At 35.4% G+C, this 14,029-nt stretch overlaps 1 protein-coding gene across 1 annotated transcript in view; it reads right to left on the bottom strand.

Moving 5' to 3' along the window:
- The window catches only part of ZNF654 (zinc finger protein 654), an 84,256-nt gene that overhangs the window by 55,885 nt on the left and 14,342 nt on the right, over window positions 1–14,029 (bottom strand). The window contains exon 2 of the mRNA XM_021689414.2: window positions 3,009–3,154. Coding sequence (XP_021545089.1) covers window positions 3,009–3,154 — 146 coding nt within the window. The remainder of the gene's footprint in view (window positions 1–3,008; window positions 3,155–14,029) is intronic.

Raw genomic sequence — 14,029 nt, 5'->3', positions numbered from 1 at the left:
TTTTAATAGCTGTTGATAATAAGCTTTGTCAGTATTTCTTTATTTACCAATTTTAAATATTACCTCTTGATTTTCTGCTGTGGGAGAAGAGAATTTAATTCCTCACACAACCAATTCCACATTCCCATTAGTTATTATTTCTTCTATTATTGATCTTTATAACTTTACTTACACATTTATTTATGGTTTCATGTACTACTGATACTCTGTTTTGTAAAGTAAGAATCGAAGGATATTTTTTAGTGCCCTTATTCTTCACTTTCAACTTGTAACTTCCATCAAATAATCTTATATTGAATGGTTAATAATTTCCTTCTGTTCTGTAATTATTTTTGTACTCTATAAAGTTTAAAGTCAGTAAACATCATTTACATTAAGAAAACTAAGTCGTTAAGCGTCTGCCTTTAGCTCAGGTCATGATCCCAGGATCCTAGGATCGAGCCCCGCATCAGGCTCCCTGCTCTGCGGGAAGCCTGCTTCTCCCTCTCCCACTCCCTCTGCTTGTGTTCCCTCTCTTGCTGTGTCTTTCTCTGTTAAATAAATAAAATCTTTAAAAAAAAAAAAAGAAAACTATGTAAATAACACTCAGTACATATTGAAGTAGTCTGCTATAATTCTGTTTTTTTTTCCTGTTCAGATTATTTTTAATTTTCCTGGAGTATCTAATTCCCTTTTTATTTTCTTGCCTTTTTTTTTTTATCACTACCTTAAATGGTTCTAAATTCTCAAGATTACTCTCAAATCTCCAGTTTTACTGAATATTACCTTTTCAAGGTGATCTATGAGACCTACTACTCAACAGTGATCCTAGGACTTCTCTTCCCTCTATCTCAAGTAAAAAAACCACTATTTTCTAGATCCACTGTCATTTTCTGGAATACATTCTCTAATAACTTCCTAAAAGAAAGGGTATGTCAACAAGTCAATCTTCTACATCCTTACATACCTGAAAATGTTCTTTCTAACTCTCACACTTCACTTACAGTTTGGATGAGTATAAAATCCTACACTGAAAATAATTTCTCCTCAAATTTTTCAAGACAATGATTCATTATAGTCTACCACCCATTGTTAGTTGTATGAGTTGTATGAAGACTGATACCAACTTGATGTTTGTTCCTTTGTAGGTAACCTAGTTTTTCCTCTCTACAAGATGTTCAAATCTGTTTTTTCATTCTTGGTATTTTGAAATCACAAATGGTGTAATTAACAGAGTATCTCTTATATTTACTGTCCTAAGCACTTCTTGAGTTCTTTCAGTCTGGAAGTTCATGACTTTCAGTTCTGGAAAATTCTTTTATTTTTTCTTTAAAATTTTCCTCCAATATATTTTCTTTAAGTTCTTTTTCTGGAACTCCAACTAGTTAGATAATGAACCTCCTGCATAAAGGCACCATATCATTTTTTTTTTTCCTCTGACACATTCCTTCTCTTTGGTACTGTTTTACATCCTGGATTATTTCTCCAACTTTACCCTCCAAATTTCCTCCTACAGAACTTTAAATTTTAACCATCATTAGATTTCCTTAATTTAAACAGACTCATTTTTGGTATCTCATTATTCCATTCACACAGCATGATATGTTGATGTTTTGATGTTACACATACCATCTTAACTCTCTCTGAAAATACACATTATAGATTTTATATTTTTCTTTATTTTTTATTTTCTTTCGAAGTTTTTGTTTTTCACTGTATTTTTTTCATGTTGAAGGCATTCCTCAACTGTCTGAGGATTCCTGAATCCTCATTAATATTTAAGAATAAGGCCATAAACAGATTAATTGGGAGCTCTATGAGCATGTCTAGACTTTGGTGACTGACAAGTTTTTCTTTAGGGTAATTAAGTGATTATCTAGTTGTCTCAAAGAGGAAACTTTAACTTCCGGAATGCAAAGGTCATTACTCCAAAGTCATTTAATTCTTTAGAGGGGGGAAAAAAAAGTAGCAACTCTGTTTCCCTACCCCAACTTGGCCCTAAGGTTTGGTGATTGGCCGGAATGGAAAAACTGCAATTAACTCCTTTATCTGCATTCTCCCAAAGTATCTCATTCCCTACTCTCTATTTCACACCTTGCATATTCAAATTCTACACCTCTCTAGGATTCTGGGGGGAGGGGGGCAAGACAAGCCAGACCTTCTATAAGGCAGAAGATAATTCTGTTTTAACTGCTACAGTTTTTTAAAATGTTTTACAAATAATCAAGTATACACACATACATAAAAATAAATATATGAAACAAGAATGTCACTAAATAGTACTGATCCTACAAGACATTCTCTGATATTTTCTCTTGTATTTTCTAATGTTGATAAATGATTTTACAACGTGTTACTGTGATGTGTGATCTGAGGTGCACACATGCGCAAAACAGAAAATGAAGTTGTGACTTGTTTCTGTCATGAACACTCTTCTCTGTTCTCTCCCCTAGAAAATTTTTGAAATCTTTCATTCACTGATGGCTCTTCTCTACTTTCTTTTCACTGTATTTCTCTCTTTTACATTTTTACTATAACTTTAGTAGGATCTACCAGAGCAAAAAGAATAAACACAAGTGCTCAGGTTTGTGATCTTTAACTTGAATTCCTCTACAAGTATTTTTAAAAACCAGGAGTTTCCTAAGCTCTTTCTGGCCTGATTTAAGGTCCCTCTGCTAACTATGATGGCCTCAATTGCTGTATTTGGGGACTTACCATTAGTGCTAGGGAATTAAAAAAGGAAAGTGATGGCAGTGACCATAAGAATCTATGCAAAAATTCCAATTAACTCTAAAACTAAAAGTAAAATTATGGCTATATGTTCAAAGTTAAACCTAAATACTTATTGAAGAAATGGAAATTTCTTTTCTTTTCTTTCTTTCTTTTTTTTTTTACAGTCCAGGGTTTTGGAAATTTCTTTTTGAGGGAAGACTTTAGGAAAGGCTACTTCCACAGAGAAAATAATCAAAACCCAATTCTCAGATATGTCAGGAAAAATAATACTTTTATAAGAAGTAAAGCGTACTTACAAAGCAAGGCTACTCAAAACATACTGTACGTGCTCACATTCATCTGGGAATGATGCACTGGCTGATGTAAAACAGCAAAGTGCAGTCTGAAGAACCTGAAGCTGTGGCAAAGGGACCTGCCATCTTCCAGCATAATCTTCAACCACCTGATAGAGAAATAATCCAAAAAGTACATTATTATAGAAAATGTTCTCAACATCTTGAGTTTAAAAATTATGATGAAACTACTAGATAAATTAAAGCATTAGTTCAGCATGAATACAAATGATTTAGGGGGGAAAAGATTATTGTTTATTTTCATAGTGTACATCTGAAAATAAAATTAACTAATTATCTTTGAAAACGTGGAAAAAAAATATAGTATACGAATAATTATACTGTCCAACTGCCAAATCTTTAATAAACTCTAACAAATGTCCTTCACCTCCCATATCCAGCCTTTGTCAAAACATCAATTATCAAAGATTAAAATAGCTAGACAGTAGAATGTAGTAATAAAGAAAATTAGAAATGAACATGATCATTACCATTACTATTTATTAAAGACTAAATTCTAAGCATTCTGGCACCAATGGGTATTAAAAAGATATAGTGGCATGATGCTCCGATTATAAAAGTTTAAGCTGTACAATAAGATGGAGAAGAGTCCAGAATATATTTAGTCTTGGCTCTGTCACTTTACTAGCTTTATGAATTTGGATAGGTCATCTTCCTTCTCTATGCATTAGTTTCCTCACTATAAAGTAGAGATAATAACACTTATCTTGCAGGTTTACTGTGAAGCTAAATTAGGATAATTTATGAGAAAGCATTTTAAAACTATCAATTGCTATAAAATGTTAATTATGATTTCTCATATATAAGACTGCTATACTAAAACAATGTATTATATTTTTAAAATACATCATATAATACAGGTTGGCAAACTATGGCCTGCAGGCCAAATGTGGCCTGCCACCTGTTTTTGTATGACCCACAAGCTAAGAATGGATGTTACATTTTTAAATGGTTGAAAAAAATACTTTGTGATGTCTAAAAATCATATGAAATTCAAATTTCAATGTCCATAGAGCTTTACTGGAACATAACCAGATTCATCCATTTACATACTCTCTATGGCTACTTTCCTGCTATAACAACCAGTTATACAGTTATGACAGAAATCATATGGCTCACAAAGCCTAAAATATATATTTTTTTAAAGATTTTATTTATTTATTTGACAGAGAGAGACACAGAGAGAGAGGGAACACAAGCAGGGGGAGTGGGAGAGGGAGAAGCAGGCTTCCCGCGGAGCAGGGAGCCTGATGCGGGGCTCGATCCCAGGACCTGGAATCATGACCTGAGCCGAAGGCAGACGCTTAACGACTGAGGCACCCAGGCGCCCCACAAAGCCTAAAATATTTAATATCTGCCCCACTACAGAGAAAGTTTGCCAACTCTGTTTTAAAAGCTGGAAAAAACAGAACAGAGTACAAAAGCCAAGAACACTCAGAGCTCAAGGACTTTTCACACTCATCACTTCCTCTTAGGAGACAATTTTCCATGGGTCTCTTGTATTTCTACAGTTTTTCAAAAAAGGGCCCAACTGCCTTCATCTTTTCAAAGATATTCATAGGCAACAGCCTTGAAAAATAGAGATGATGTCTCCCTCCACAGCAGTGAGCCTGTTTACTATTTAGCATAATTACAATGTCATCTCTCTCTGGAGCAAGAGCCAGGCAGACACACTTGTAGACCATTATAAAAGATTAGGGTTTCCTAAGCTTGGGGCTCCTCAGCTATGATGAAAACTCACTGCGAGTGCAGGATCCACCTATGCCACTTATATCACCTTTATGAGCATTGAGGGGCAAGGGGAACCACCATGAGCATGAAGCTCATGCTGCTTGCTGTGCCATGAGTAATAAAGTCCATTATCTCTGACCCAGGAGTTTCATGTTTTCTGCCAGTATCCATGAAACTGTGGCAGGCTAACTTAGATAAAATCTTACACCCTTCATGGTTCTCTGACAATTCCAAATTGCACTACCAGAAAGTTAACTGGGAAGTAAAAATTACTACTATGATGACCCCAAATAGGACACACTTTTCTAAACTACCAAAGGCAAAAAAAAAAAAAAAAAGTTGGATAAACTGTGGTTACCCGCCTTTAAATTTTCTCTTCACTAGAGTGTTTGACCAGTTTTGTTAACCTCTTTTTGGCCACCATAACCCATTCCGATGCCACATTAAATATAGGTACCTGAGCGTCTCATATTTTCCTGTCCTCCATCCCAAACAGTTTGCCCTAATCCTTATCTACTTATAACCTTATTCACTTCCTATTTATGGGATGAGTTTATCTCCTTAAAAGAGAAACTTTCTATTTTCTCAGCTTCTATTCTTATTATAGCTTCCCTCATTCAGCAAGATTCTGCTACTAATATACTGCCTGATCTAGCTGAGCCCAAACCTAACACAATAAAAGTCCTTGTGGGCAACACCTCCAATAGGTTTGTTAGAATACCTATGAAGGGAGAGAAACAAAATTACTGAAATTTACTATCATTCTTATACTGTTCAATATCATGCGAGACACTGCTAATACAATGTAACATTAACCTAACACTTTAAGACTTACTATAACACCATTTCTCTTTTAAATATTTTCCTTAAAACATGTGAAATTGTACATTACATTTCCCTTTTATTGGAAATTTTTCTCCTGTGCTATCATAAGCACTCAGCTAATGAAAGTGAACAACATAACATCATAATCTGAAAGTGCTCTACCAGACCAAAGTACAGCAAGAAACACCTCTTCCATTTTTCTTTTTCTTTTGCATTCTAATAAGTCACAGTCTCAACATAATGGCCAGAATAATGTTGAAGCTGCTGCAAACAAAGGAAAAGTATTTACCTGAATCTTTAAAATCAACCGTTGCTACACTTCTAAATTCTTCAAGAAAGTGGTCTAAGAAACAGGATCAAGATCAATAGTCCATTAGAGACTGGTAAAAACTTTTTTTTTTTCATTTTGAAGAGCATAACAAAAATACTGCAGTGCACTTTACTGTAATTTATAGAAACTATATGAATACTGCTGAAAGAAGTTAAAGCTAAAGCCAAAGCATGCCGTGATATAAGGGGAGTTCAAAAGAAGGGCAGAGCTACTGCCAAAGAAAGATGCTGGAATTGTGCAATGATCCTGCAGCACTTTCTCAGCACTCCCATTTACAGGAGCATATATCCTGATCTAAAAGGGATATAGTATATGCCATATACTGCCATATCTTAATTTACCAAGGCAAATTATTATTTTTTTTTAAAGATTTTATTTATTTGACACAGAGAGAGACAGCGAGAGCAGGAACACAAGCAGGGGGAGTGGGAGAGGGAGAAGCAGGCTTCCCGCCGAGCAGGGAGCCCGATGTGGGACTCGATCCTAGGATCCTGGGATCATGACCTGAGCCGAAGGCAGACGCTTAACGACTGAGCCACCCAGGCGCCCACCAAGGCAAACTATTGTGAGAATGAGCACAGATTCATTCTCTGGCAAAATTGTCAAAAGACAGACTTATTGTAAACCCATTCAGTTAAAATTACATTCATTATTTAAGAACATTAAGATACATCATCCAATCACTATGGACGAAAAAGTGTCCCCCTATAATTCATATGCAATCGATGCTCTGAATGAATTTGCTAACTTTCTAAATACTTAAATTTTCCCCACCGCCTTCAGTATGATTATGTTATTCATTTGTAACATAGCTACTATATATATAAATAATCCCCTAGCTCTGTCTACTGAGAGGGCGTAAGAGCAGTAACACCCCAGTAGCAATATATACACTTAGGGACCAAATCTTGGTTTCTAAACACTGTTCTCCAAAAAAGAAACTTGGACTCCTCAAGGCCTCCTCCAGCAGGCCTAAAGCAGGGAAAACACAAGATGAGACTAGAACATTTCGTGGTGCCAGAAAGTAATGAAATGCTGAAAAAATGATGGGGTATAAAAACACAGGAGCCAACCTGAAGAAGCGCCTAAGTGCTAAAGTTGGAACAATTTAAGCAACAAAATAAACGATAGTATTAGACTTTAATCCATAGAACAAGATACATATCCAGGAGTCCACAGTGATACAAATAATCAGATAAATAAATGTTAGAGATGAGACAACACTTCCTCACAGTAAAATCCCAATTAAACACAGAAGAAAAGAGAGATATAGAGAATCAGCATTAGGCAAATACACAGTAATGAATGCTGCAGACAAGATCCATAGATCAATGCTAGTATTTGTGGGTAAAAGTTTGAGGCAAGGGCATTGGGCGGCTCAGTCGGTTAAGCAGCTGCCTTTGGCTCAGGTCATGATCCCAGAGTCTTGGGATGGAGCCCCACATGGGGCTCCCTGCTTCTCCCTCTCCCTCTGCTCCTCCCCCAGGTTCATGTGCTCTCTCGTTCTCGCTCACTCTCTATAATAAATAAAATCTTAAAAAAAAGTTTGAGGCAATGCAGGATTTGCAGTCTCAAATTATCTCCCCCAAGACATTTATCAACTAAAAATAAAAGATAGTAACTTAAGAGAGTGTAGAAACCCCACAGACACAAACTTAACCAAATCATCAAAGTAAATATCACCAGTAATACAACATATCATTATCATAAATCTCTTCATATAGCATACCAAGAAAGAAACAATGGCATTTTTGTGGTACTTTTGCCAAAAATGTCTAACCTCATTCCAATCATGAAAAATCATCAGACAAACATAAACTGAGGGATGTTTTACAAAAAAACTAATCAGTATTCTTCAAATGTGTCAAGGTCATGAAAGATAAGAAAAAACTGAAGAACTGTTACACACTGGAAGAGACTAAGGGTAAATAACAACTAAACACAATGTGAGATCCAGAAATAACATCCTGGAATAGAAAAATTATCAGTGGAAAAACGGTTAAATTTCTAATAAGGTCTGTAACTTAGTGATTATTACACCAATATTACTTTTCTGTTCCTGATAATTACACTATATTTTCAATAAGTATAAAATAAGTTCAGCTTTTAAAACTTTAAAAAGTTTTTTCTGTTTTTACCTTTTCCCTCAAATTTCAATATTCTAATTTATTTTCTAGAGGCTATTTTATAACATAAGTACAATTATACGTTTACTTTCTCTATTTTGTTACCTAACTACACATCAAGATTTACCCTTGCCTATGGGTATTTTTTTAGGATCAGATGGAAAAATAGGTAGATTGGCAGCACTGTAGAAAGAGTATAGGTTTTAGAATCAGATAGACCTGGCTTTGTCATTTATTAGCTGTGTAAACTTAGTAAAATTATTATACTTCTCAGTCTAAGTTTCCTATAAAATGAATTTAGTCTCACCTTAATCACAGGGTGATGAGAGAAGTCAGATAATGTATTAAAATCTAAGATAATTCCTGGCGCATACCAGTACACTCTAAGAAAACAGCAAAGCTAAGCTAACTTTTCGACTATTTCATTGCATCAATGTTAACTGATTAATTATAGGTTTCCAAGTATGATGAATTACAACAAATTTTATGCACTTTAAGCAAGCAGACAGGCCACTCCCAAATAAAATCTAGTCAAAAGCTACTGCTGAGTTTCAACTATTTAGTTCAATACTCATTGACAAAGAGATGCATATCCTAGATATAGCAATACAAATAAAATGCTTCATTCCTGAACAGATACCTCAGGATTCTTTTTTATTTTTTACCAGTTTTCCATTGAGAATAAAAAAGATAAAGAAAAGTTCTATTCAAAAAGTTCTATTCTAAACAAAACTGTCATTTGACTTTTTTCTATCAGGATAATCCCGTAAAGAAAATCTAAAATTAACGTCATATTTTAAAAACCCACCAAAATGGTTTAGAAATAGATCCTAATAAGTTAAAAGTTGTTTGGAATCTACAAAGGACATAATCTTCAGTAACAGACAACCTAAAACCCAGTTCTTTTGGGTGCTCAATTAAGCACACTGTTTATTCAGCTCACCACTCCTTAAATAGGTATTTCTGCAACATTAAGATCTTAAATAGTGAAATGTGATTAAGAATCAACTGGTTACAAAATGGAAAATGGAGTAAGCGCCTCTAAATCTTAATGTCCCATACAATCTTTTTTTTAAGATTTATTTGAGAGAGAGAGAGAGAGAGTGTGTGTGTGTGTGTGTGCACGTGCATATGGGAGATAGGGGCAGAGGGAAAGGGGGAGAGAGAATCTCAAGCAGACTCCACGCTGAGCACTGAGCCCAATGTGGGGCCCAATCTCAGAACCCAGAGATCATGACCTGAACCGAAATCAAGAGTCAGATGCTCAACCAACTGAGCACCCCTTAATATTCCACACAATCTTACTATTAAAAGGAATCTTCATGATTAGCTAGTCAAAGCTACAAACCAAAGCAAGAATATTCCATTACAATATCACTCCCAGAAGGCTCTCATCTCCTTCTTGAGTTTTCTGCTTCCATATCATATGTGGTTGCCTGAATATCTGCTTAAAGACCCAACTTTCCAAAAAAAAAAAAAAATAAGACCCAACTTTTCTCTTATGTTGACCCAAAGAAGAAATAGGCTCATTTTAAATATTCTAGACAAATTTTGATCCCTGTCAATTTTTCATTTGATTCCAAACTCACTAGGAAGAATAATATACTGAATGCTCCCTCATAAACATTAAAACTGTCAAATAAACAAGTGAACCCCAAAATATATGCACACACAAATGTATATGAATATCAAACACAATGTAGGATGCCAGTGGTATACACAGATGTGTGTGCACATAATAATGACTTAACTAGCTTGGGCTAAGCAGAGCTCTGCATCTGACTTCAATTCAGCATGACCTAGCCAGAGACAGTATTGCAGGTATGGCTGAGGCCCTGATTTTATTATTGCTTTTTTTTAAATGTCCTTTAGTCATATAGGGTTTTTAGACATTAATAGGTGAAAATGAAAAAGAATGAAATCTTACTATCTGCAATGACATGGATGGAGCTAGAGAGTATAATGCCAAGCAAAATCAGTCAGTCAGAGAAAGATAAATACCATATGATTTCATTGATATGTAGAATTTAAGAAACAAAAAAGATGCACAAAGGGAAAAAAGAGAGAGAGAAAAAAAAATCAGGGAACAGACTATTATAAAGAACAAACTGATGGTTACCAAAGGGCTGGAAGGATGGGTTAAATAGGCGATGGGGATTAAAGCATGCACTTGCTGTGATGAGCACCAGGTGAGGTATGGAACTGTCAAATCACATATATTGTACATCTGAAACTAATATAACTAATGTAACACTGTATGTTAAAAAAATGGAAATTTCTTAATTTGATAAAAACTGAAAAATAAATAGTTAGTCCTAGATCAGCTGAACTAAACTCTATCCCTCTCCCTCTTAATTTTGTTCTCAAAGAACGGCTCTTAGATTCATGTGACTTGTCCAAAGGCTTCTAAACTCAGTGTCACAACATGGTCTCGAGTAGCTTCTGGAATTTATAAGTTCATAAATCTAATCAAGGCTGTAGATGTGAAGATTTTATCTGAGTTCAACAAAGATGGCCAGTAGATTTTATCAAGTGAACAGATGAAGAAGAGTAAGATTCCTTATTATATAGGACGTAAATCACTTTTTTAGGCTGGGACAGAAAAAAAATTCAATGGAATTATTACAAATTCAGAGGCCAAAAGAGAAACTTAAAAGGTCCATGCATTAAACACTAACTTTAGGTACCAGGTTTGCTCAGTCTCAAGAACTAAATTTGTTTAAAAATGATACACTTATAATTAAAATAACAGTGGGAGAGTTAAAAAATAAAAGGAGGTCATGTTGATAAAGATGGAAGAGAGGTACTACCTTAAGAATAAGTTTACCCTTAGAATTAAGGATAGATAGGGGCACCTGGGTGGCTCAGTTGGGTAAGCAGTCTGACTCTTGATTTCTGCTCAGGTCATGGTCTCAGAGTTATGAGACTGAGCCCCGCGTTAGGCTCTGTGCTCAGTGGAGAGTCTGTTTGAGATTCTCTCCCTCCCCTTGTCCCTCTGCCCCTCCCCCTGCTCCCCCTCTCTCTTTCTCAAATAAATAAAACTTTAAAAAAAAAAAAAGAAGACTAGACAGATTGGAAAAAAGAAAAAGGAAATACATATATATCAGAACTATGTGCTCTTAAAAGTGGAATTAAGGGGAAAAGGTATTTTAGTTGTTCCTCATTAGAAAGGAAGGGTGACTAGTTCCAAAGGTACGTAACAGAGGAATGGTAGGTAACCCTGGATGGAAATCTCAGAATGAACCAGACTAGAAATCCAACTATGGTAAGATGTTCTTTTAAAGAAATAGAAAGTCCATAATAAGAGCAAGTGAAAAACCACATCTTGAAGACCATTATATAAGGTAACATAAAATCTGTACAGATTTGAAGCATAAAAAAAAAAAAAAAAGGCTGAGAGATTACCTTAAAATACCAGAAGCATTTCATGGACATTTCAAATTACTCGTTATTATGGAGGGTAATGTATGGTATGGCATGGTGCCACAATGGAAAGTGCACGAGGAACTCAAAGTTAGGCATCAGAGAGTGAATAAGTAAAACAACACTGAAGAAGAAATAAGAGGTCAGTCCTAGGTCTGAGGTTGAGCTGATAAAATTTTCTTTAAGTCAGGGAGATGAGAGTGGGCAAAATCTGTTTGATAATGAATGCTTTTTAATGAGCTCAGAATTCCTTGACTTTCATCTATGACATTATGGGAAATCTTACAAGAGGTAAATTGTAGAACATTCAAACCTGGGCCCAAAGGCAAAGAGAAAGGAAAAGAAAGACAAGAGAAGCCAACTTAAAAACAGGCTAAAATGTAAACAAAAACAAAAACCAGCTATGTTTATCTGAAATAGCATAACCTACTATTGCTGAAAGGAATGTGACAAAAAGGAATGTTTACACTACCAATGAAGTAGAACAAATGATGCATGGCCCAGAACAGTTAAAGCAGAGTAAAGAAAAGGTCTAGAGGAACAAGTGGCAAAAGAGATATTGTCTTCACTGGGCTCCTTCAAGCACAGACATCAGAAACATCAAAGCAGCTTCATTTCTGGTACCTGTTTATGGTTATTATCCAAATAATACAAATAGGGGCACAACAGGAGTTCTTTTACGGTTTTAGCTCAACAGGCCTAAGAATTTCAGGAAAGATGGCAATAGCCAAGGTAGCACAGGACTAAAAATGTCCTGGCACAAGGCTGGGGACAAAGAAATCCAGAGATAAGGATAGGACACTGGGGCTTTGGAAACTGCAGGGCTGGAGTCTTGTGGAGATCGTGCCTTGAACTTTACACACTATAAGTAAGTGATACACTATTTTCAAGAGATGGTATAGAAGCTGTGCCACTAAACAGAATGCACACTTATTACAGCACAGGAATACCAGGACTACACAGAAGAAATGGAAATTAAAAGTTTTTAATATGAAAAAAATCTAAAGGAGAAAACATCAAACACATTCTAGTGCCCTGGGCTGCCTTCCACAGAAATTTGCAAGTCAGAAATTCAGATACACTTTCAAGGAAGTAGAAATGTTAAGATTAAGTGCTCCCACTGCCCCCTAAAATATGGTAAACATACAGTGGCACAATCAATCACTTGATGAATTTTCCCAGTAAAACTTAGGTACACGTTCTAGACTCTGGCAGTTGGCACAACTGACTGGCACCCTAGTGAGGTTGAAACCAAAAATGACTTGATATCCTGTTTTCTGTGCACCCATCTTCCCTGTGATATCACTAAAGTCTACTGGCAAAAGTAATGCGAATCAACTGGACTATGTACTAAGTTGAAGGAATTACTGTTCTAATTTTAATGGGTATTGGACTGGGTAGAGTAATAAATTTTTGCCCTACTGACCTTCTGGATTCTTTAAAAAGTTAAGACACAAAAGAAATTGGGAGTTAAATAATTCTCTTTTGGAGAAGTGAAAAGAGCTATCCCCAATCAGAGAAAGACAACCCAAGCTACAGCTCTTGAAAAATCCCCACCTCTAACCATAGGGGCACCTGAAAGACCCACTGGCTCCGATTAAGCAAAATTCTGGAAGGGAAGAATTTGGGATCTTACCCTCTTTGGATTCTTTGTGAACCTGATGATGGGAGACAAATCATTTCATCTAATTTATTAGATGTGTTGACATTTGGTCCCGTCCCCAAATTAAAACCTGAAAGGAAATTTTAAACTTGAAAACAATCACAGGTAAGGTAACTCTCAAACATAGAAGGCTCTTCTTTTAAAAAGCCTTTACTCCAAATACTAAAGTATTACTAAAAAGAGAAAAGAAATTATGAGTTCTGTATTTCAATAAACTTTATCATCGGTTACCTGAAAATGCCTTGTTCTTAAATGGAAATGCATATCCTCAACATTAAAAAAAATGTCCATTCTGCCTAGCGATTAACAATTTTTTTCCTTTTTTTTTTTTTAGAATGCACTCTCTTCAAACCCAGTAGTCAAACTGTACTGTTCATTCAGATCCCTTAATTTTTCCTTCTACCGTTTACCATTAATGCTACCACCATATTCCTAGACATTTCAACTAGAAACCCAATGCAAATTCATAAAATTCTTTGTTCCTGTCTCCACATTTAACCAGATGCTAAATACTTTATTTCCATATTTCCTGAAATTGTTCCTGTCTCTCCATTTTCATTACCACTATCCAGTCAGTCCCTCAATCACTCCTTTTCCAAAATACTCCAATAGCTTCCTTTTGACTAGGCTTTCATTCATTACTTATCAAGTCTGTTTTAAAACAATATTTTAAGATTAATAATGGTACTGTTGTGCCTTTAAACCTAAAATTCAAATTCCTAAGCAAAGATCTAGACCAATCCATGTTTTCCAATCTTAATATGTACCAATACTTTTCTGAATATATGTTCTAGTCCAGTGGTTCTCAAACTTTAGTATGCATCAGAATCATCTGGAGGCTTGTGAAAAACACAGACTGCTGGGC

This window comes from Neomonachus schauinslandi, chromosome 1 (genome assembly GCF_002201575.2).
Source record: "Neomonachus schauinslandi chromosome 1, ASM220157v2, whole genome shotgun sequence".
NCBI classification, from domain to species: Eukaryota; Metazoa; Chordata; class Mammalia; order Carnivora; family Phocidae; genus Neomonachus; species Neomonachus schauinslandi.
The sequence above is the reverse complement of the archived record's forward strand: the minus strand, read 5'-3'. Positions and strand labels throughout refer to the sequence as shown.